Source organism: Sorex fumeus, unplaced genomic scaffold (assembly GCF_029834395.1).
Source record: "Sorex fumeus unplaced genomic scaffold, SorFum_2.1 ptg000063l, whole genome shotgun sequence".
NCBI lineage: Eukaryota > Metazoa > Chordata > Mammalia > Eulipotyphla > Soricidae > Sorex > Sorex fumeus.
In genome coordinates this window covers 62,127,330-62,147,462 of record NW_026606120.1, presented here as the reverse complement: position 1 = coordinate 62,147,462, position 20,133 = coordinate 62,127,330, and the positions used below count along the sequence as shown (strand labels likewise).

General features: G+C 55.5%; 1 protein-coding gene across 5 annotated transcripts in view; it reads left to right on the top strand.

Moving 5' to 3' along the window:
* Positions 1 to 20,133, top strand: part of MSI2 (musashi RNA binding protein 2) — a 347,468-nt gene that overhangs the window by 289,919 nt on the left and 37,416 nt on the right. For all 5 annotated transcript variants that reach the window (XR_008794219.1, XM_056126743.1, XM_056126745.1 and 2 more), the window contains exons 8-9: positions 365 to 447; positions 13,028 to 13,142. Coding sequence is in view for 4 of the 5 variants with exons in the window: in XM_056126743.1 (XP_055982718.1) it covers positions 365 to 447; positions 13,028 to 13,142 (198 nt within the window). In the remaining variant the exon portion in view is untranslated. The remainder of the gene's footprint in view (positions 1 to 364; positions 448 to 13,027; positions 13,143 to 20,133) is intronic.

Sequence of the window (20,133 nt, the reverse complement as noted above, 5' to 3'; positions counted from 1 at the left end):
CAGCTCAGCTTGGGGGTGGGGTGGGGGAGGCGAGTACCGGAGCCCCCCACAGCGAGTGGCCCAGCCCTGCTAAAGAACAGATGTGTCCACTGCTCCCTTGCTTCTGGGCATATGTGAGCCAACACCGCGCCGGGTGACTTGGAGGTGCTGTGGGGTGGGGAGGGGGTGAAACCATGACCTTCTTTTTTTTTCTTTTTGCGGGTGTGCAGTACAAATGAGAAGTGATTTCCTCCACCTGCAGAGTGTGTGCTGGGGGGCTGGGAGGTGGGGAAGTACTGTCCCTGTCCCTGAGACCTCCGGGTTCCCAAGGCATACTCCCCTCTTCTCATTCCTATGTTTTTTTTTTTTTACCCCTTTTCTTTAGGCTTTGGCTTTGTCACATTTGAGAATGAAGATGTGGTAGAGAAAGTCTGCGAGATCCACTTCCACGAGATCAATAATAAAATGGTAAGTGGGGAGGATCCCGGGAACGTGGTGCCTGCCTGCCCCCCCACAGCCCCTGGTGTCCGGCGTCCTGCAGGACCATGGACACAGCGGCAAGTCCCGGGCCCCAGGCCCCAGCAGACAGACTCTGTCTGTAAACAGCCAAACAATCGTCTCCCATGTCAGCCGTGCGGGCAAGTCCACGGCCCAAAGGCTTGTGCAAAGATGTTTTTATTTACTTACTGATGCCATTTCAAAATGTTGGGGAAAAAAAACCACCATCTTGGCAGGACAGAAGCGGGCAGGGGCCCGGACTCGGCCTGTGGGCTGTTTGTTTGCCAACCTCTTGGCTTCGGAGATGAGTTTGCTGGTTTTGGCTCTTGCCTCTGTGAGGGAGAGATGCTAGATTGCAAGTTTATCGCCCAAATCGCTTCTTTCTTTGGACCCCGCTGGATGATTAGCATTCTCCCCCCTTGCCATCGGCTAAATCATTTTATGCTCGCCATCAGCTGCTTCTGTCCATCCCCTGGGTGTGTATAAAGCTCCTCTTTCTGGCCTCAAAAGGAAGGGAGGTCCGGTCCCCCAGCATTTATGGGGTGGGGAGTGGGGGGGGGGGTGTCAGACGCCTGGAGAAATGGCCACCAGAGGGCACCATACTGCCTGCCGCAAGTGTGAGGTCTCCAGGGCCCGCAGACCCAAGTGTGGGGGGCGTGAATTCCCTTTCTTGTTCCAGAAAAATCGGAGTCAGTGAGTTTCTGAGACCTCAGCAGGTCGTTGAGAGTCAAAAGCATTCTGGTTGGAGCCTCTGGCCCCGAGAGAAGCGGGAGGCATGATTTGTCTTTGGCGTCGTGGTGGCAACTTGGATATTTTCTTCCTTTTTAGTCAGAACCTTCCTTGCTCCCGAAGCATGGGCTCGGCTATGCATTGTATATTGGTCTGATATGTGTTCACCGACTTTAAATTCAATAATAGAGCTTTTAGTGTGGATAAGATCAAAGCAATCTGCTTAGCATGTGGTGCTACAGGCCTGATTCAATATTTGACTTGCTAATTTTTTCCCAGGGCACTAAAATAATATTGTTCATATTGTTCCTAGTCATCCTGCGCGTCTGAAATGAGAATGCGGCTTCTTTGCGTGTGCCGTCAGTTGACGGCGTCAGCTCAGGCATTAAAATGGTGCCAGGGAGATAAGCGTGGGGAGTGACACAAGGCCCCTCTGGCCAGTGCTGGCACTGCCCCCGACTCTGTGCATCCCTGCGTATTCTGTGTAAAACATGAGAGACAGGACTTCGCGGGAAGCTGCCTCCAGCACCCGCCTCAGTGGTCACTTTTGCCAGCCTCCATCCTGGCAGTGTCTGGTGGACAGCAGGCCTGCATGCGTCCCTTCACTGTGTCCAGCTTGGAGATGGGGCTGCGGTGCCTACCAGGCTAAGAGCTCACTCTCCTCTCAGTTCCTGCAGGGAAACTGAGGCTCAGGTCTGCTGCCCCCTTTGCAGGAAAAGAAATCTCTGTATCCCTGGAAATTTGTCTTCTCTGTGTCCCCCCTTCTTCCACCTGAGGCTGCTGCTGGCCCTGGAGAGGTGGGGGTCACCGCTTTGGAATGACCAGCCGCAGAGCATGTCCACTCCAAAGGGACCGTGTGGGGGAGGGTGTCTGAGCTGGGCCATGAACCTACAGTCAAGTAGCGTTTTCTTGTTGTTATTGGCTCACACCTGCCTGGCAGCGCTTCGGAGCTCGTCCTGGCTCGGTGCTCGGGGGACCATGTGGTGCCAGGGGTCAGACACACTCCGGCCCTCGGGGCTGTCCGTCTCCATTCCCGTTCCCCACTTTTCTTCCACCCAGGCGGAGACAGACCGTGTACCTGGAGAGAGGGTGTCCGGTGGCTTTCCTCCGGGCTGCTCCTTGTTCATTAGACGGACAGAGTGTGGGCCTTCTCCTGGGTGGGAGAGGGAGGCATGTGTGACCCTCGGCACGAGGCGGCCATGTGAGACCTCTCTGCCACCCTGCCAGCCCCAGCACAGCTAACAGTGCTTCCGGCCATGTCTATGCCCTGACTGAAGCCGCCCCAGCAGGGGCAGCTGCAGAAGGAGACAGAAATGCAGGCAGAGGCTGGAGCTGGCCTGCAGCTCACTGGGGACAATGGGTGTGGCCTGAAGGCGCTAATGGGGATGGGGTGTGGGGGGTCCTGTCACTGACGCCAGGGCTCAGACTGGTGAAGGGAGGGGGCTCTACCCTCACTCCCTCTGACAGGCAGACCCAGGGCTCGAACTGTGGAGTCCTCGAGGTCGAACCTCGGGCTTTTCCCTTTATGCCTCACTGCCCAGCGGGGACCTCAGCCCAGGAAAGTCGGGGTTCATGTGACTGCTGATTGTAAGGAAGAGTCTCCATTAGTGTTGTGTGAGGATTGTTCTGGGGTTCCTTGGCAGGACCCCACTTCTTATTTAAAGTGAGTGGATTTAGGACAGTTGCCCGGTCGTGAACTGGGAAGTAGAGTGTAGTCTTACCCTCTGGGGAGAGGAGAAGAGGAGGGGAGGGGAGAGGAAAGGAACAGGGGAGAGGGGAGGGGAGGGAACGAGCTGAGGAGGCACCCAGGCCCAGGTTCAGTTCTGAGCCTTTCACCAACCAGAGGTATAGCCTGGGCAAGGGCTGCAGTGACAGCCTGCAGAGTTTCCACGCCTGCATCGTTAGGGACACTCCTGGCAGGGTGGGTCTGAGAATGGTTAGCACAAGAGTCAGTTGACCCAAGAGGCCTTCCTGGCAGAGGGTACCATGAACAAAGAGCTCCTCATTGCTGCGCTGTGTCCTTGGGCCTTTCCCTTGTCCCCTGGGCTCTGGTCCCTGTGTTAGCCTGGCAGAGAGAGGCAGCAGTAGCCTCGAGGTAGGGTGCAGGGTGGGACTTGGGGCTGGGGACGGGTCGCAGCCATCAGAGCCGGGAGTTCTTGGATCATTGCTGCCCTTACTGTCCTCACTGTAGGTTGCTCTTACTGAGCCTCTGTCTCATCACAAGGTAAGACGGCCCAGGACAGGTGAGTGCAGGGCCAGGGGTGCTCCCACGGAACAGCATCTTGGCCCCAGGGGAGCTGGTAGACTCCTCAGAGAAAGTTCCAGAAAGTCCACTTCTAAGGGCAAAATCTGAGCATGCCCAGGGGGTGGACCCCCAGAGGGAGAGAGAAGAAGACAGTTGTGGGTGGGGCTCAGGGCTGCAGTGCTGACCAGGCCACCACCAGAGCCCCTGCCATCCCCGGATAGAATGGGGTGCTATGTCTGCAGGGTGCCCCAGTGACCCCCGACCCCTGTGGGGTGCCCAGTAGCACCCCCTGGCCCTTCCCTCAGGCGGTTCTTTCCTCCCAGGGCCCCAGAGCTGTGGGGGAGCCCTGGGAGGGGGCGGGGGCGCGGTGGGTGGAATTAACCGGGCCTGTGCTCACCCCCCTGTGTGTAGAGTCCTTCTCACTCGTAAGCTAATTTTAGCCATCCATTCTGCTTCTGTTACCATTTATAAAATGAGAATGTCAAATGCAATATTAAACAGGCAGGGTGAAGGCAAAAAAGGAAATGCCGGAGAGGCACAGAATAGATGGATCTGGTGTTTACGTGGGTGCGGGGGGGGGAGGGGACCACCCCCACACCCGCTCTGGGCACGGGAGACGGGCAGAGGAGGCGGGCGGCCGGGGGTCGATCCTGGCGGCTCTGTGACCCACAGCAAGGTGTGTGTGTGTGTGTGTGTGTGTGTGTGTGTGTCCTCTCCCCCTCCCCCCCCCCACCTGGCTCCTGAGTGCTGGTGGCTCTTGTCCTCCTCTCACCTCCAGCCAGGCCCCTCCCACCCACCACCCACCCCCCATCCCTGTTGGCAGACAGCCCACCCTGGTGGCTGGGAGGTGCCCTTTCCTGGGGTCCATCTCCGCCCCTCCCAGCCCCTGCCCTGGTGTCCTCTGTCTTTTCAGTGGCAGAGTGAGGGGGGGGGGGGTGTCTGTGCGGGTCCGCCGCGCCCAGGCAGGAGTGGGCTGAGCTGCGTTCTCCGTTTCACTTTGACGTGCCCTTGCAGCTTCCCGGGAAGGGGAAGGAGAACAGCTGCGTGCCAGCCTCAGCTCTTTCCCCAAATAGAGCGGCGGGAGGCTCCCCGGTGCACCTCTGCTGACGGAGCAGAACGCTGGGCTCTACCTGCAGCAGGTGGGGGCGGCCACGTGCCGGGGCGGGGTGCCAGCTGGGGGATGGCAGAGGGCACAGATGTGCAGAGGAGGTGGCCAGCCTGTGAGGAGAGGAGGGTGGCGGGTCCCCTGTCCTGAGGGGCTTGCGCCGCTCTCCCCCAGCGTGATGGGAGGAAACTGAGGCCCTGAGAGGCGGGCCCAGCCTGGAGCCAGCATGTGGCACTGGAAAGGGTGGGATCTGGGCGTCCAGGCCGCCTGCTCTCCCACGCCTTCCCAGGGACCCCCCCCCACCACCACATGCTCTCAGCGCCCAGCCCTCCCCCTGCACGGCGCCCGCCTGATATTCACGGAACACTGAGCAGAGGAGACAGCGGTGATGGCGTCCTGGCGGTGGCAGGAGCCTCATCTGCACCCGGGCCCGGGAGGGTGGGGCAGGGGACACTGTGCCTGCATGGAAAACAGCCCAAGTGGCCTGGCGTCAGTGCCACTGCATCTCCCCGCCGGGGGAAACAGCTCCTTCAGTCCAGAGAGGGTGCTGAGAAGGGGCCATCACTGAGGGAGCATCGGGCAGTCCCCGTGTAGCTGTGTGCATAGGGTTCACTGTGTGAGTGTGTGTGTGTGTGTGGTTGTGTGCACATGGTTTGCTGTGTGAGTGTATGTGTGGTTGTGTGAATATGATTCACCGTGTGAGTGTGTGTGCACAGTCCTCTATGTGAACATGTATGTGTGGTTGTGTGAATATGATTCACCGTGTGAGTGTGTGTGCACAGTCCTCTATGTGAACATGTATGTGTGGTTGTGTTTATATGATTCACTGTGTGAGTGTATGTGCACAGTTCTCTGTGTCAGCATGTGTGTGGTTGTGTGTGTATGGTTCACTGTGTGAGTGCGTGTATGTGTGCACACAATTCTCTATGTGAGTGTGTGTGTGGTTGTGTTTATATGATTCATTGTGTGGTGTGCATGTGTGTGTACGCACACAGTTTACTGTGTGAGCATGTGCATGTGGTTGTGTTGATATGATTCATGGTGTGAGTGTGTGGGGTTGTGTTTATATGATTCATGGTATGAGTGTGTATGGTTGTGTTTATATGATTCACTGTGTGTGTGTGGTTGGTTATATGATTTAGGTGTGAGTATGTGTGTGTGCACAGTTCTCTATGTGAGTGTGTATGGTTGTGTTTATATGACTCACAGTGTGAGTGTGTGTGTACACAGTAGTTTGCCGAGTGAGGCTGTGTGTGTGATTGTATGCACACAGTTCACAGTGTGCTTCTGTGCAGATGAGGAGGGTATGAGCTGGCTGGGCAGAAGGCGGGGCTCAGCAGTGTGTCCCTCCTCCCAGCCCCTAGCCTACAGGACTCCGGGCTCCCCCCTGCACCCGCACGGCCTGGAGGCAGGTGTCTTCCTGGCCTGAGGGGTGTGCCTCTCAAGCAGCCCTTTCCCAGCTGCATTTGTGAGGGGCCAGAGGTGATACCCCGCCCTTGGGGCTCTCCCACCAGGCCCTGCCAGGCTCTGCCCATGGACACCATGCTGGGAGGAGCCAGAAACGGTGGGTTTAAGCCACTTGCTCTCTGGTCCCTGCATGCCCAGCAGTGCACGTGCCCGGGCCCTGAGGTGCTGTGTGGGTGGCTGTGCCAGGTGTGGGGTGGGGGGGCACTCTCCTCTCCCCTCCCCTGCCTGGGGGCAGGTTTCCTAGCATGGCTGCCAGGACTTGTGGGTGTGATCACCCCTTACCGAGCACCCTGTGAGGATGGCCCCGGCCTAGCCCTCAGCAGCCCTGCCCCCGTGTGGTCCTCACACCATGGTGGATCAGAAGGGCCACTCAGTGGAAGGACGCAAGACCTGGGACGTGTGGCGGAGGCCGGAGCTGGACCCTGCTGTGGGGAGCACCCAGGGTCCCTGCCCGCTCTGGGCTCAGTGCTCCCCTCTCTCTCATCAGCTCCTGGTGCCTGAGGCTGGCTCCAAGGGCCCTGCCTGGCAACAGCTATGATGTGTCAGGAGCCGGGGATGGTCCCGGCGGGGCCCCCCGCCACTCCCACCCACTCCCATTCTGCAAGGATTCCTGGCCAGACAGCACCTCGCGTTGCTTCAGGTGCGTCCCCCTCTGCATCTGGCCAGGGGGCCCCCGAGGGCTCCTGGAAGCATCCAGAAAGCCTGTGGGGGGCCAGATGGACAGTGGGAGCAGCGGGCAGGAGGAAGGCTGCTTCCTGGCCGCTGGGAACCTCGGGAGATTTGGGGGTGCAGGCACCCCTCCGCCATGTCAACACGCTCTGGGCGACTGCGAGGCTGCAAGGAGGAGCCCTGGGCGAGGCCCCCTGCGTGTCCTCTCAGGAGGACGCAGACCAACAGCAGCAGGAGGCGGTCAGGGTGGCCCGGCCTGGAGTCCGGAATCCCAGAGCCTGGTATGTGTAAGGGACAAGGGTGAGCGGAGGAGATGCAGACCTGGGTCAGGCCTCTTTCCAGGGGCTCCACTGCAGGCCGGGACCCCTCCGTGGAATCTCAAGGACACCCTCCTCTCTGTAGCCCAGGCCTGTGGCCCCTCTGAGCCCTGTACTGCCCGGCAGCGGGTCTGGCTTGGCCTCTGGGAACAGAAAAGGGCTGATCCTTGAAAGCAGCACCCCTCCCCTTCACTCCCCCAGTAGCCCCCCGCCATGCCACCAAGGCTGCATTGATTCCAGAGGATCCCACACGGGTCAGAGAGGAAGCTGGGAAAGGGTCTCGGGAAGCCACACTGCTTTCCTCATCCTGAGTGTGAAACCAGGACCGCAAGCAGGAGACCCGGGGAGACAGCCTCTGAGCAGCCCCTGCTCTTGCCCTAGAAGTCCAGAACCTTCTGTGCCAGGAAGCAAGTCTGGCCCAGGACCTGACTCCGGCCCCGGGCATGGCATCGGCCGCGCCTGCCGTTGGGTCCAGCTGGCCTGGTCTTCAGCCATCAAGCTGGCCTGTGGTCCCCACCGTGAGGGACGTCATTGCGTCCACAGCCACCCAGAGACAGGGCAGCTGGATTCAAGTCCCTTCTCGATGTCTCAGGCCCTGTGACCAAGGGCTGCAACATGGCCGTGTAGGAGACCTTGTGTCCATGGCAGAAGGAACATCCCCACTAGGACAGGTGCTCTCCATGACACATCACTCCACGGGGGGGAGGGGAAGGGGGGGGCGCTCAGAGACCAGCAGGCAGGAGGAAACACACCAAATAGATGAAGGGGGAAACAGGACCCGTGGATCACAAGTGGCAGGTGAATTGGGTAGGGTGGAGATCATATGGGCGTCCTTTGTGCCATTTTCACACCTTTTTTGAAATCTTAAAACTCCAGCAGGGGACCTCGGCAGCGCATGGTGGGAAAAACCCAGTACCCCAGCTCACGCAGGTCTGAACAGGCTGTGGCATCCCCCTTCTTGCGGCAGGGGCTGCCCGGGCGGAGGCCACCCACTTCTCGTGACACCAGAAAGCGAATCCCATCTTCCCTCGGGGGGGGGGGGGGGTGGGCATCACGCGCGCGGCCCGGGAGTGGGGGGCTCAGAGGGAGGCAGAGATCTGAGAGATCTCGCATACACATGGGCATTCCCGGGAGGCACAGGGAAGGGTCCTGCACTGCTGGTAGGAGAGACTCGAGGACCGGACCCCAGAGGTGTCCAGTGGGCCTCACACTCCAGCCTCCTCCCCACGACCCGGGGCTGCCCCATCAGAGCACTGCGGGGGGCAGGGAGGTCAGGGAGCATTTCTGCCGTGAATCAGATTCTCTGGAGCTGTGCTCAAACAGCTGATCCCAGGAGGGTCCTCGGCATCTTGCATCTGTTGGCCAGGGTGGTTCCCTCACTGGTCAGGGACTGTCCATGGGCACGCTGGGGTGGGGGACCTTCGTGCTTCCAGAACCCTCCATCCCCAGAACCCAGCTAGCCAGCCAACCCCCAGGGGAGGAAGTCTGCTCTGTGGCATCCCACGGGCGGCCCCTGTGGCCAGCCCCTCTCCACGTTCCCTCCCTCACCGAGTCTCTCTCTGCCGGCCCAGTGAGCGCAGCGGGAAACCGCACCGAGACTCCCAGGGTGAGCTCTGAGAAGCCCCCCCCCCCACCGCTGCCTCGGAGTCTGGGGGCTGGCGGTGCATGGCCCACGCCCTCTCGGGGTGCAGCCCAGCCTGCTGCTGTGAGGAGACAGGACCATGGAGGAGCACAGAGCCAGTGTCCGGGACAGGTCTTAGAGCGGGGGGATGGCTGGAGGCTGTCTCGGGGCCCCGCCAAGCCCCTCCAGCACGGAGCACTGAGAGTGACGGATGGCTGTGTGGAGCCGCCGAGTCGGGGAGCTGTTTGCCGCACAGCGGTGGCTAACTGGGACGTCACGTGTGTGACCAGATGCCCGCGTGCGTGCTCAGAGCTGCAGAGAGCCCCCCCCCAATCCCTCCCCCTCACCGTGTGCCTCCTTGGAGTTCTGGTTGTCACTCGGGCTGTTCGCTGGCTTGCCCAGGGCCTGGTGAGAGTAGAGAGGGGGGTGGGGCTTAGGGAGGTGACAGGAGACAGGTGATGCCTCCCCTCCTTGATGTAACGGGAAGAGAACAAGCTGGTCGTAGCCTGTTCTTGTAAAGGCGGGAGGCGCCTGTCCTTGATCTAAGCACACTGTGTCTCCGTGGCCCGAGGAGCAACTGGTTCAACTCTTGCTCTGTGGGGAGCAGGCGAAGGGACGAGGGAAGTCAGGGTCTGGGTGGGGCAGGCGAGGCTTGTGCCAATCCAATGGGGGAGGCTGTGCTCAGCCCCTCCCCCACCACACCGACTCCGGGCACAGGCAGGGCAGGGCTCTGCCTCTGTCTCTGCGGTGTGCCTGCTCCCCGCAGTCCTGGCACAGAGACCGGCTGTGTGTGTGAGTGGGCCGTGCTGTTCTGAGAGCTGATAGGAGAAAGGAACCTCCAGGCCAGGCTGGGCTCTCCCCGGTGCCACCTTGGCCTTGTCCCATCCCTCACTCAAGTGCCCGGACAGGGGAGGGTTTCCCACCGAGCACCAAGGCGACAGCCCCTGGCCTCGGGGGCCCACTCGGGGCCAGCACCGTGGGTGGGCAACAGGACTCACACAGCCCCCGACAGCGGCTGCCATGACAGAGCCACGCGGAAGGGGGCGGCTCGGCCTTCTGGGGACAGGAAGAAGAGGTGGGTTTGTTTAAAAACGCTCCCATTACAGTCAGTTAACCTTTATGGTTCCCTAAATGAAAATTGTATAAACCTGAAATTTCGTTGATCAGGTTGCCTAGGAACCGGCAGCAGGTTTTCATAAGACAATGCACGAGATTGTCACCGATAGGGCCATTAGTAGGGAAGCGAGCTGCTTAGCTGTCCTGGGGCTGGGCTGGGCCCGCCGGCTGCCTCCTGTGGGCCAGAGAGGCTTCTCCAGCTGCTGTCCTCAGAGTCGGCGAACAGGGTCTAGGGGAGTCAGGTACGTGTCACCCCAGGACACTGCAGAGCTTGCGAGCTTGAGGACCCAGTTCTCTTTCTTTTTTTTTTTCCTTTTTTGGGTCACACCCGGCGACACTCAGGGGTTACTCCTGGCTCTGCACTCAGGAATTACTCCTGGCGGTGCTCGGGGGACCATATGGGATGCTGGGAATCGAACTTGGGTCAGCTGCGTGCAAGACAAACGCCTTACCCACTATGCTATCACTCCAGCCCCAGTTCTCTCCCTTTTTAACCTGTGTCTCCGTCTCCTCCTCTTGGTGGCCCCACCTATGCTCCAGGCAGCAACAAACCTGGCAGGGCAGACGGGCAAGCAGGCAGCTTGCCGTTGTGGTCAGTCTGAATTTGGGGAGCTTCCTTTCTGTGTGAGAGGCGCACTTGTTCCATTTCCACGGTCACCGTCATCTGCTCTGTTCCTTTTCTGCAGTCAGGGGAGCCCGACCATCCTGGATCCCTGGGGACTGCGGGCTGCCTGAAACCGGTGGTGTGTCTGTCCAGGGTCCGTTTCCGTCGAAGTTCTCTGTCCACACAGGTGAACCAGACGCCGTCCGAGCCCCTCCCTGTGCTTGGACACGTGATTGGCTCTGCATTCGTGTCTTGTTGGTCAGTAGAGATGATTGCCACGCGGCCCATGGCAGGCCTCGCTCACGGAGAAGCCATGATGACCTTGTGCGGAGCAGCAGGGGGGAACCACGGTTTGGGATTTACAGTATCGGCTCTCCTTTTCTGCTGTTGCTGTGGGAAGGGGCAAGGGCGGTGGTACCAGGCATCGATGCCCAGTGATGAGTGACGCAGGCCAGAGCCAGGGATCCAGCTCGGGGCTTCGCTCTCTCCTCTGAAAGGCGAGCATGTCCCTAGATCCTTTAGTGGTTTTCAAACTCACTATCGCTATCCTCCCATTGTTCATCAATTTTCTCCAGCGGTCCCAGTAATGTCTCCATTGTAAGACTTTGTTGTTATTGTGTTTGGCATATCGAATACATCACGGTAGCTTGCCAGGCTCTGCTGTGCGGGCTGTGTGGGCGAGATACTCTCGGTAGCTTGCCGGGCTCTCCGAGAGGGGCGGAGGAATCGAACTTGAGTTGGCCATGTTGGCTGCGTGCAAGGCAAACGCCCTGCTGCTATGCTGTCGCTCTAGCCCGGAACTCAGATTTCATATTTTTGGTGAATAGGCTTGTCCAGGCCTTGTCACCGGGTAAATGCCTACAGGTGGGATCGGTAAATGAAGGCCTTGTTTGTGCCTTTATGGCTTTTGCTAGCCTGTGAAAGTGGCTGCCCGAGAGCATGGCGTTTTCTCCCTACCTCCATCACCCGTCTTCCCACCAACTCTCTTGTCACAGCCAGCCCGATAGACCAAAGATGGGACTCATGTGGGGGTGTTTCTTTGTGAGTCATTCAAGAGCCACCTCCTCTTGTTCTTCGTCCATTCCTCTTTGGGGTGCCCATAGCTCTCCGCCTGTGCAAACTCTTCTCATCCCACACACCAGTCATGAAGTCTGAACCATGTTGTCCTTAAGTTGTTTGTTTGGTGTTTTTTTTTTAATGCCTATTTATCACACTGCAAAGAGCAAGAGTAACTCCTGTTCGCTGGTGCCTTTGAAGAAAGAAAAGTTAAATTTTTAGGTGATTAAAGCCTCCCCCGAGCCCTGAGCACGAGCATCTTCCTCATCGGAGTCTTTGGGATGAGACCGTCTCCACAATCAGCCCCGCAGCCCCCTCTTCCAGCTGCTCGTCCCTTTGGAAACAACACTGCACGCTCCTCCTCCTTCCTGTGGCCCTCTGAGGGCAGTGGGCATTGTGTGAAGCCCTCCGCAGCTGCCGACCCGCGTGGACATGCGTCCTCTGCACCCTCTGGGCCCAAACTCTGGTACAATCTCACTGAGCCGTGCCTCTCCCCTCAACCTCAGCTCTAGCGGTGATGGCCAGATTCCTGCCTAAACAGCTGGGGAAGTTTCTCTCCCTGCTAAAAGCAAGGCAGCGCAGAGCACTGCAGAAGGAAGGCGGGTCAAAACAGCATAGGTGCCTCAGTGGGCATTTCCCCCTAGGGCTTGGGGGAAAACTATAACTTAATGATAAAGTTAAGACTGTAAAATAAGGAACTGGAGTAATAGTACAGCGGGCAAGGCACTTGCCTCGCACACAGCCAACCCAGGTTCCATCCTTGGCAGCCCATATGGTCCCCCAATCACTGCCAGGAGTGACCCTTGAACATTGCAAGTGTGTCCCTGCCCCCAACACCTTCCCCCCCAAATAAACACCTGTAAAATAAGCAACTTTTGAAAAATGATAAAGAAGTGGCAGGATGGTGGGGAAGGCAGCAAGCAAACAGAAAAGAAAACTATAGCTGCCCCTTGAAGACATAGCTGCCAAGCACGGAGACCTTTGCTTTCCTGCTCAGTGCATTAGTGGTGCCTTTGCCAACCCAGGGCTTTTGAACCTCCAGCTTCTAGCCTGCACCTGCCAGCTTGCAGCAAGTTTCACAAACCTTCTGATGCTCAGTTTCCTCTCCTGAGTCTTGGAGCTAAGGCCTGCTGGTCCATCTGTGACTACGAATGAGGTCGCGTCAGATGGCCAGCAGACTTCACAGACCCAGAGGAGCCGGAGTGGCATTCGGGAGCATGTGACAAGGCCAGCCCGTCATGAGGGATTACTCACGTGCTATTGTGTTTGTTCACAGATACAGCCAGCAGCTCTCGGCGGCCTCCATCACTCTCATGCCTTCTGTCCCCAAGCTTCCATCTGAGCTCGAACGCCACGCGGCCCGCCTTCGCCTGACTCCCGCCCCCCCTCCCCCCACCCCAGCCCAATTTCATCCTTGTAGGTTTTTTTCCAAAGCAGGATTTACACAAGCGGTGTGTTTTCTTAAATATTTATTTTGCAGGCCATTTACTCGGCAAGGCTATTTTTACAGTGAGTAAGGCGCGAGGCTAAAAATAACTCCGCTCGTAACCAGATCGGTTCTGCATTTGACATTTACGTGGAATTCATTTGCATCTCATTTGTTCACCTTTCTGTTTAACAGGTAGAATGTAAGAAAGCTCAGCCGAAGGAAGTCATGTTCCCACCTGGGACAAGAGGCCGGGCCCGGGGACTGCCTTACACCATGGACGCATTCATGCTTGGCATGGGGATGCTGGGTGAGTCTGGGTGGGACTCTGGGGGACCAGCAGAATCACCGTGGTCTGGGGGCGAAGAGGCCTGTACCCTCGGTGGGTTGCCTACAGGTGGGCACACCGAGGTGAGCCTCAGTTTCTCATCTTCAGTTGAGGATGAATTACTCTTCCTTGCAAAACACCTGTGACCATTGAGCAGAGACATGGATGGGCAGATGATGGATGATGGATGAATAGAAAATGAGATGGATGGATGAATAGATAATGAGATGAATGAATGGTTATTGGGTGGGTGAGTGAATGAGAGGTGGATGGTGGGTGAACGGATATGGATGGATGGATGGATGGATGGATGGATGGATGGATGGATGGACGGATGGACGGACAGTGGATGGATAGATAATAGACGGAGGATGAAATCATTTCAACTCTTGCTTAGAGCAGGTATTTCATATTTTTTCCTTCTACTTTCTTTTTCAAAAGGCGAAAAATCCCTCTCTCTGCCTCAGTTTCTGTTGATAGGAGTTAGAAACCTAGGACTGGCTCAGTCCAACTTCTATGAACTGACACACTGTTTTCTAGAACTAGTGAGGAAGGCTTGTGGTGAGGGTGGGTGATAATTCTGTCTATTTAAATGATTAGCATTTTTCTCTTGGGATATCAAAATTTGCATTTAAATGGATGTTTTAAATAGCCTGTTTTACTCTTTATTTGCAAAAAAAAAATGATAAAAGACAAAGTGTGTTTGTTCTGACGAAAAATGATCTCTCCTGGCTTTTAGAGAAATTGAGTTGCATATCATGCCCCTTCCTTAAAGGTATCTCTGTCCGTCCTGCGTAGATAATTGAAAATCTTGCCGCTTAAATGGCATGAAAGATGGAGAAAGCAGTGGAGAAGCGTAATGGCGTGGGTCGCAACAATAATTAGAAATTTCAAGGCGAGAGAACGGTATTTTAGTGCAAGTTATTGTGTGTCGGGAAAATACTAATTAAATGGGATAAATGGTAGTTAATGGTAAAATTCCATTCAGGCACATGATCTGTCTAGTTTTAATGGGTTTTCATTTGGTTTGACTAAGAGTTGCTCGCCTATATTGTTTGATAAGCTCTTTATGTCTTTGCAGATTTGCTGCTGCTTAAATCTTCTTGGCTTAGTTTTAAATTGATAAAACTTTTCTTGGTCTCATGATTCTCTAAAAGAATGTATCTATTTGTCTGGGGAAATTTATTTTGAGGAAATAAAGGGAAAGTTATTTTGAGGAACTTTTTAAAAATGGAGCGCTCTGTGAAAATACTAGAAATGGCCAAGTCGTTACTTTTCCAATTAAATTTTAGTCTCACGGGAGTTTCAAAGAAAAACCCTATTGTAATTCTTTAAAAATGGAGTAAATGTTTCTGAAACTACGCTGGAAGAAGAAATACATGGGCATAAATAGGAAAATGTTTTTCCATAGAGTAACAAGAAAAGAATTTGACTAATCATCAGAACATAGCACAAAGCTACAATAATTCAAATAACCTGGTAAATAGGAATGCATCTATCGGTAGATAAAGTTGAAACACATGAACTAAATGCACGTCTATCCCAAGTGTAGTTATTAGAAAAATCTTTCTACAAATCAATAAGAAATATTTCCTGTTCAACTGTATAGAAGACACTTGTTTAGTGGCCAGATACATAGTACAGGGGTAAGACATCTGCCTTGTACCTGGTTCCATCCCCCACACTACTAACTGTTCTCTGAGCCCCACCAGGGGTGCTCCAAGAGAGAACACCCCAGAACAAGTGGCAGAAACTAGTGTGGGGAGCCCGGGGAGCACCTCCCAGGGGAAACCACATTTCAGCTGAGAGGGGAGAGGTGGGTCCACCACAGGCGAGCCAGACAGGAGCAGCTGGGAATCGAGGGTCCTGGGTGGGAGTAGGCAAGGCAAGTCACGAGTGAGGAGAAGGAGTGCCAGCTTTGGGACTGGATCTGGGGGTACTCTATGCTTCTTGGCCACCTTCAAACTGCTTCCTGCTCCCCAGGGCAAGGGTCTGTGAGGCAGGTCAGAGACTCGATCCTTCTCTCAGCTCTTTCCCCAGCCCACCTATTTCCAGGTCTGTCTTCCTCCTGCCTCAAAGAAGTCCTTGTGCCCCCCACCGCGTGCTCCCCAGTCCTAGTGGTTGTTTCTTATCCCCGAGTGCTGATTTCTCCATCCCTGCCATTGTTGCATTGACTTTTTTTTTCTTTTTGGGTCACACCTGGCAATGCATAGGGGTTACTCCTGGCTCTGCGCTCAGGGGACCATATGGGATGCTGGGTATCGAACCCGGGTTGGCCTCGTGCAAGGCAAATGCCCTACCCACTGTGTTACTGCTCCAGCCTCTGTTGCATTGACTTTTGCTCCCTCAGAGGGGCTTGGCAAAGCCGAGAAACCTCTGGATGGAGTTGATGGGTGACCCCTGCCCCCTTCCACCAAGCTGGATCTGTAATCCAGGGAAATACTGGAATCTGAAGATGGGTCTCCTAGCCCATGGGCATGTGACTTGCGTCAGGGCACAGCTGTCCTGGCCTCCCATTCCCCATCAGTAGATGAGAAGGATACCCTCACTTCTTATTTTCCATTCATAGGGGAGGATGATAACCTCACTTCTTCCCATTCTCCATCCTTATGTGAGGATGGTGACCTCACTTCCTCCTATTCCCCATCCATAGGTGAGGATGGTGACCCTCCTTCCTCTCATTCCCTATCCTTAGGTGACCTCACCTCTTGAGGTCATTGAAGATGAACAGAACCATATGGGACTAAGCAAGTGTTTTGTCCAGTCTAAGCTGTGTTGGCTGGTGAAAAGCATCTCGGTGCATCTCGCATTCATAACGGAAAAAAATACATGCTGTTAATAATGGAGCTGGTGCCTTTTTATCACATTGACTGTGGAATGGGTCCCACTTCCAGAGACATTAAAATGGGGCAGGGACGGGGGAGAATGTGTGTGTCTTCCTATCAGCAACTTTAGTTATATGTGCTCAATCTGGAAGCTGCTCTTCATTTGGCACTGGGAACCCTGCACTAGTTTCTGACACTCTTACCCTTTGGGGTCCCCCCCACCTCTCTGTGGCTGAGAGCATAGCTAGAAGCATAGGTATGTGGCTTGCTCCTGCAGCTGCAATCTCTCCCTCAGTCAAGAAGTCGGGTTATCCTCGAGTCACCACCTTTATTTAGGCGAGATCCTGTACTGAATTGGCCCTCCTGAATTCCCAGCCACAGTGCTGAGGCTCCTTGTCAGCTCTGGAGAGGCTCCTAATGAACCCCCAGCCAGGAACCAGCACAGCCGAAGTCAGACGCCACGCCCAGGAGCAAACACATCTCACAGTCTGGTTGAGCTGCTTCCTCCCAGCCTGGCAGAGTCTTGCAAAGACTTCTGGGATGTGCCTCTACCAGAAATGTCCAGGGCTGCCTTCTGTGTTTGCCCACTGGCATAGCCTGGCGCTCTCTGAGCCTGTGACCGAAGCCCTTCCTGTTTCACTAGAAAGGGGTGGCATCGGCGGGTACAGTGGCCTGGCCTGCTCCCTTCAGGTCCCAGGGCCACCAGTCCATCCAGGGAGCAGTGATCAGCTTCCCTACCCTTGCCACCATGTCCAGTTTAGCCACTGAACTTGAGTCATGCAGGAAAATGTCCTTGAAAAAATTCATGAATGAATACATTGAGATGAGGTTTTAGTGACTTGAACTTCCACCATTGGAAGAACAGAAACATATAAGTGATGGTCATGGTTTTTATGAAGAGACCCTAAGTAGCTAAAACTTTTGCCTTTTTTCCTTCCATGCGTGTTTGTGGGTTGTTTTTTCCTTTGGGGGTCACATCTGGCAATGCTCGGGGCTTACTCCTTGCTCTAGACTCAGCAGTTACTCCTGGTGGTGCTCAGGGGACCCTGTGGGGTGCCAGGGAACAAACCTGGGTCAGCTGCGTGCAAGGCAAATGCCCTCCCCTCTGGACCGCTGCACCAGCCCCATCCTTCTGGAGTGTTTGTGGCACACTCTCGGGGTCTTGCTCTACTGTCCTCAGTGAGGATGTGAGGGAGGAGATGGTCTCAGGTCTCAGCGTGCCACAACAGACACCCGTTCTGGACGTAACTTGGAAAGCGGGGGTGGATTTTTCTATTTAGTTTTTCGGCCACAACCAGCAGTGTTGGGGTCACTCCCGACAGTGCTGGGAATCAAGCTCAAACCTCCCAAGCGCTCAGCCCTTTGAGCTGTCTTTCCAGCTTGCGGAGCTCATTTTTAAACGTTCTCCAAAAGGATTCCTCCATACTTCAGAAGGTCTGGTCAGAGGAAGGCTGATGAGTGCCAGGAGCCCTGGGCATTCCTCACCTCTCCCGAGGGGCAGACACACTGGCATGACCCTCCTTTCAGTCTTTACAGCCTCAGACACCATCATGGAACAGTGGGCAGTGGAGGAATTGCCAAGAAAGAATGTAGGAGCTTGGGGCCAAAGAGAGCACACAGAGGGGTAAGGCTTACTTTGCACATGGCCAACCCCAGTTCAATCCCTGGTACCACATATGGTCCCTGGAGCACTGCCCCGGGACCACCACTGGGTATGATCCATACCTCCGTTTCCCTTCCAAACAACAACAGCAAAAAAATTAGGGGGCTGGAGTGATAGCACAACGGGTAGGGCGTTTGCCTTGCACATGGCTGACCTGGGTTCAATATCCAGCATCCCATATGGACCACCAAGCACTGTCAGGAGTAATTCCTGAGTGCATGAGCCAGGAGTAACCCCTGAGCATTGCCAGATGTGATCCATAAAGAAAAAAAAAAAATTAGGAGCAAAGGGGAGGGGTCAACCCACAGACCCCTGCCTTCGAGCGGACACGACCGAACTCACAGAGACCTTTGGGAGAGGTCCCAGTATGGGCTCAGACTCTGTTCGTCTCTGCCCGCAGCAGCAGAGAGGGGCCCCTCCACTACCGGCTCAATGCACGAGCATCCTGTTGGTTTTTCCTAATGAAAGTGGCCTTAATAAAAGCAAACACATGATTACAGCTGATCTATCTGATTCCGCTTGGCCTTCTCTGCTCTCGGCCACATAATCCCTCAGCCTTTAACTCTTATGACCTCACTGAGCACCCGCTATTTAGCATGCTTGATACCAGTGGTAGAGAAATAAATATCTCAGTGTTCAGGCCTTTAAAAAAAAAAAAGTAAGAAAGGCAGTAGCCCGGCAGGCCAGAGGCAGGAAGCCCTGAGAGCCAGACCCTCTTGTTGTGGTCTGTGCCCAGGCACCCTGGGACCCCCTGATCATGTTTTCCCTCCATTTGGCCCTCAGGTGTGATGGCAGAAAGGCTCTGCTGGCATTGGCCCGCGGACCCTGGTGGGAGACCCCAAGGCGCTGGCTGGCCTGTAGAGCCACTTGTCTAGGTTCATTTGTGTCTTCAGCTAGGAGGTTGTCTGTCCCCCCCAAATATTTATTGTTTTCATTGCCCAGGGGTTCTCCTGGACTTCAGCTTCTTCCTGGTGGTCAGAGGAATTCCAAAATTCAGCTCTCTGATTTTCTTCTGGGAGCACACAGAGAGTCGGTAGACCTTCCCAGGGCAGCCTAATGGTCCGCTCTCTGCACCTCCCTCCATGGTGCCCACAGGCATGAGCATTTTAAGGGAGCACCCCACCCCATCCCAAGAAACTAAAATTTGTTGTTATTTCTCATTTAAATAGAAGTAAATTGAAACTGGGACAGCAGAGGCCTGAAGGAGCCCCTGTCACTTCTTGTCTGTGACTGGGGGCCGAGCCCCCTGATTGAGAGCCTTGGCCTCACAGCCTGGGCATGTGTTCATGCTGTGTTTGCGTGTGTGCTTGCTGTCTCGTGCAGCCGATCCATCCCACCCAGCAGTGTGCTGGATAAACAGCCCTGCTGCACCTCTTTAAAGCAGAAGCGAGCACTTCTCAGTGACTCTGAAAGGAGAGTCAAGTTCCTTACCAGAAAGCAGACACCTCCTGGGTCTGGAGCAGAGATGAGAACCACGATTTTCAGCACCCCGCCCGCCCAGGTTACTAGCCCGGGAGGGAGGCCGGCTGGAGGATTGCAATTCTGTTGTCGATCTCGGTATTTCTCTCCCCAGCCACCGTGGAAAGCTTCTCAACGAGAAAGGTAGCCATCCAGCCAGAAGCCTTCATTTTTTTTTTCTTTTCCTTTGGTGACAAGAGATAATGACTATGGGATTGATCAGCCGTCCCGAGTACTGGAGCAGATAAATTGTGCAGTGGCCGGGCAGGCGGGGCCCAGCTGCTAATGCGCACGGTAGCTGGGGCATCTCTCGGTAATGTGGCTTGATGGTGTGGCCGCACGGGGCTGCTGTAATGTGCTATTGATATGCAGCCAGCCAATTTCCCCCGCGTGGCCAGGGCCGAGAGCCGCTGGAGCAGAGCTCGGCTGCAGAGCAGTAAATGAAGAGGAAAATTGAAGTAATGTTGTATTATAAATTTATGATTTCATCTGCCTGACCCAGAGGATGTTCCATGGGGGGCTGGGGGTGTGTGGGAGATCATCTCCCACCCCCACCCCCCCCCCCCGCACTCTGGCGCGGATGCTAGACCTTCATATTTGTTGTGCTGGAGGTATTATTGACACTTCCAGGAGGACTGGGGTGAGGCCCAGAATTGGGGTGCCCTCGGCTGTACTTTTCTTCCTGCTGGTGGGAAGCTTTGGGGGTCTGCCTGGAAGCCCGTGGCTCTCAGAAACTTGTCAGGCGGCCGGAGTCAGCAGGGCACTGGGCCCCTACCCGTCCACCCCCCACCACCCCCAGCCCAAGGGCCTCCAGAGGCGACACATGGCTTCCGCTCCTGCCGGCAGATTAATGCTGAAATATTTAAGGCCCCCAGTGCAGAAGTGAGAAGCGAAGGAGTCATTTTTCATCCCTAAAGCCCCTCGGCAGCAGTGATGTGGCTGTTTGCATATAATCCGTTTATCAATATTGTTGAAATAATGGTAGATGAAATCTAATGCTGAGGGGTCTGATGTGATAGCAGGTGAT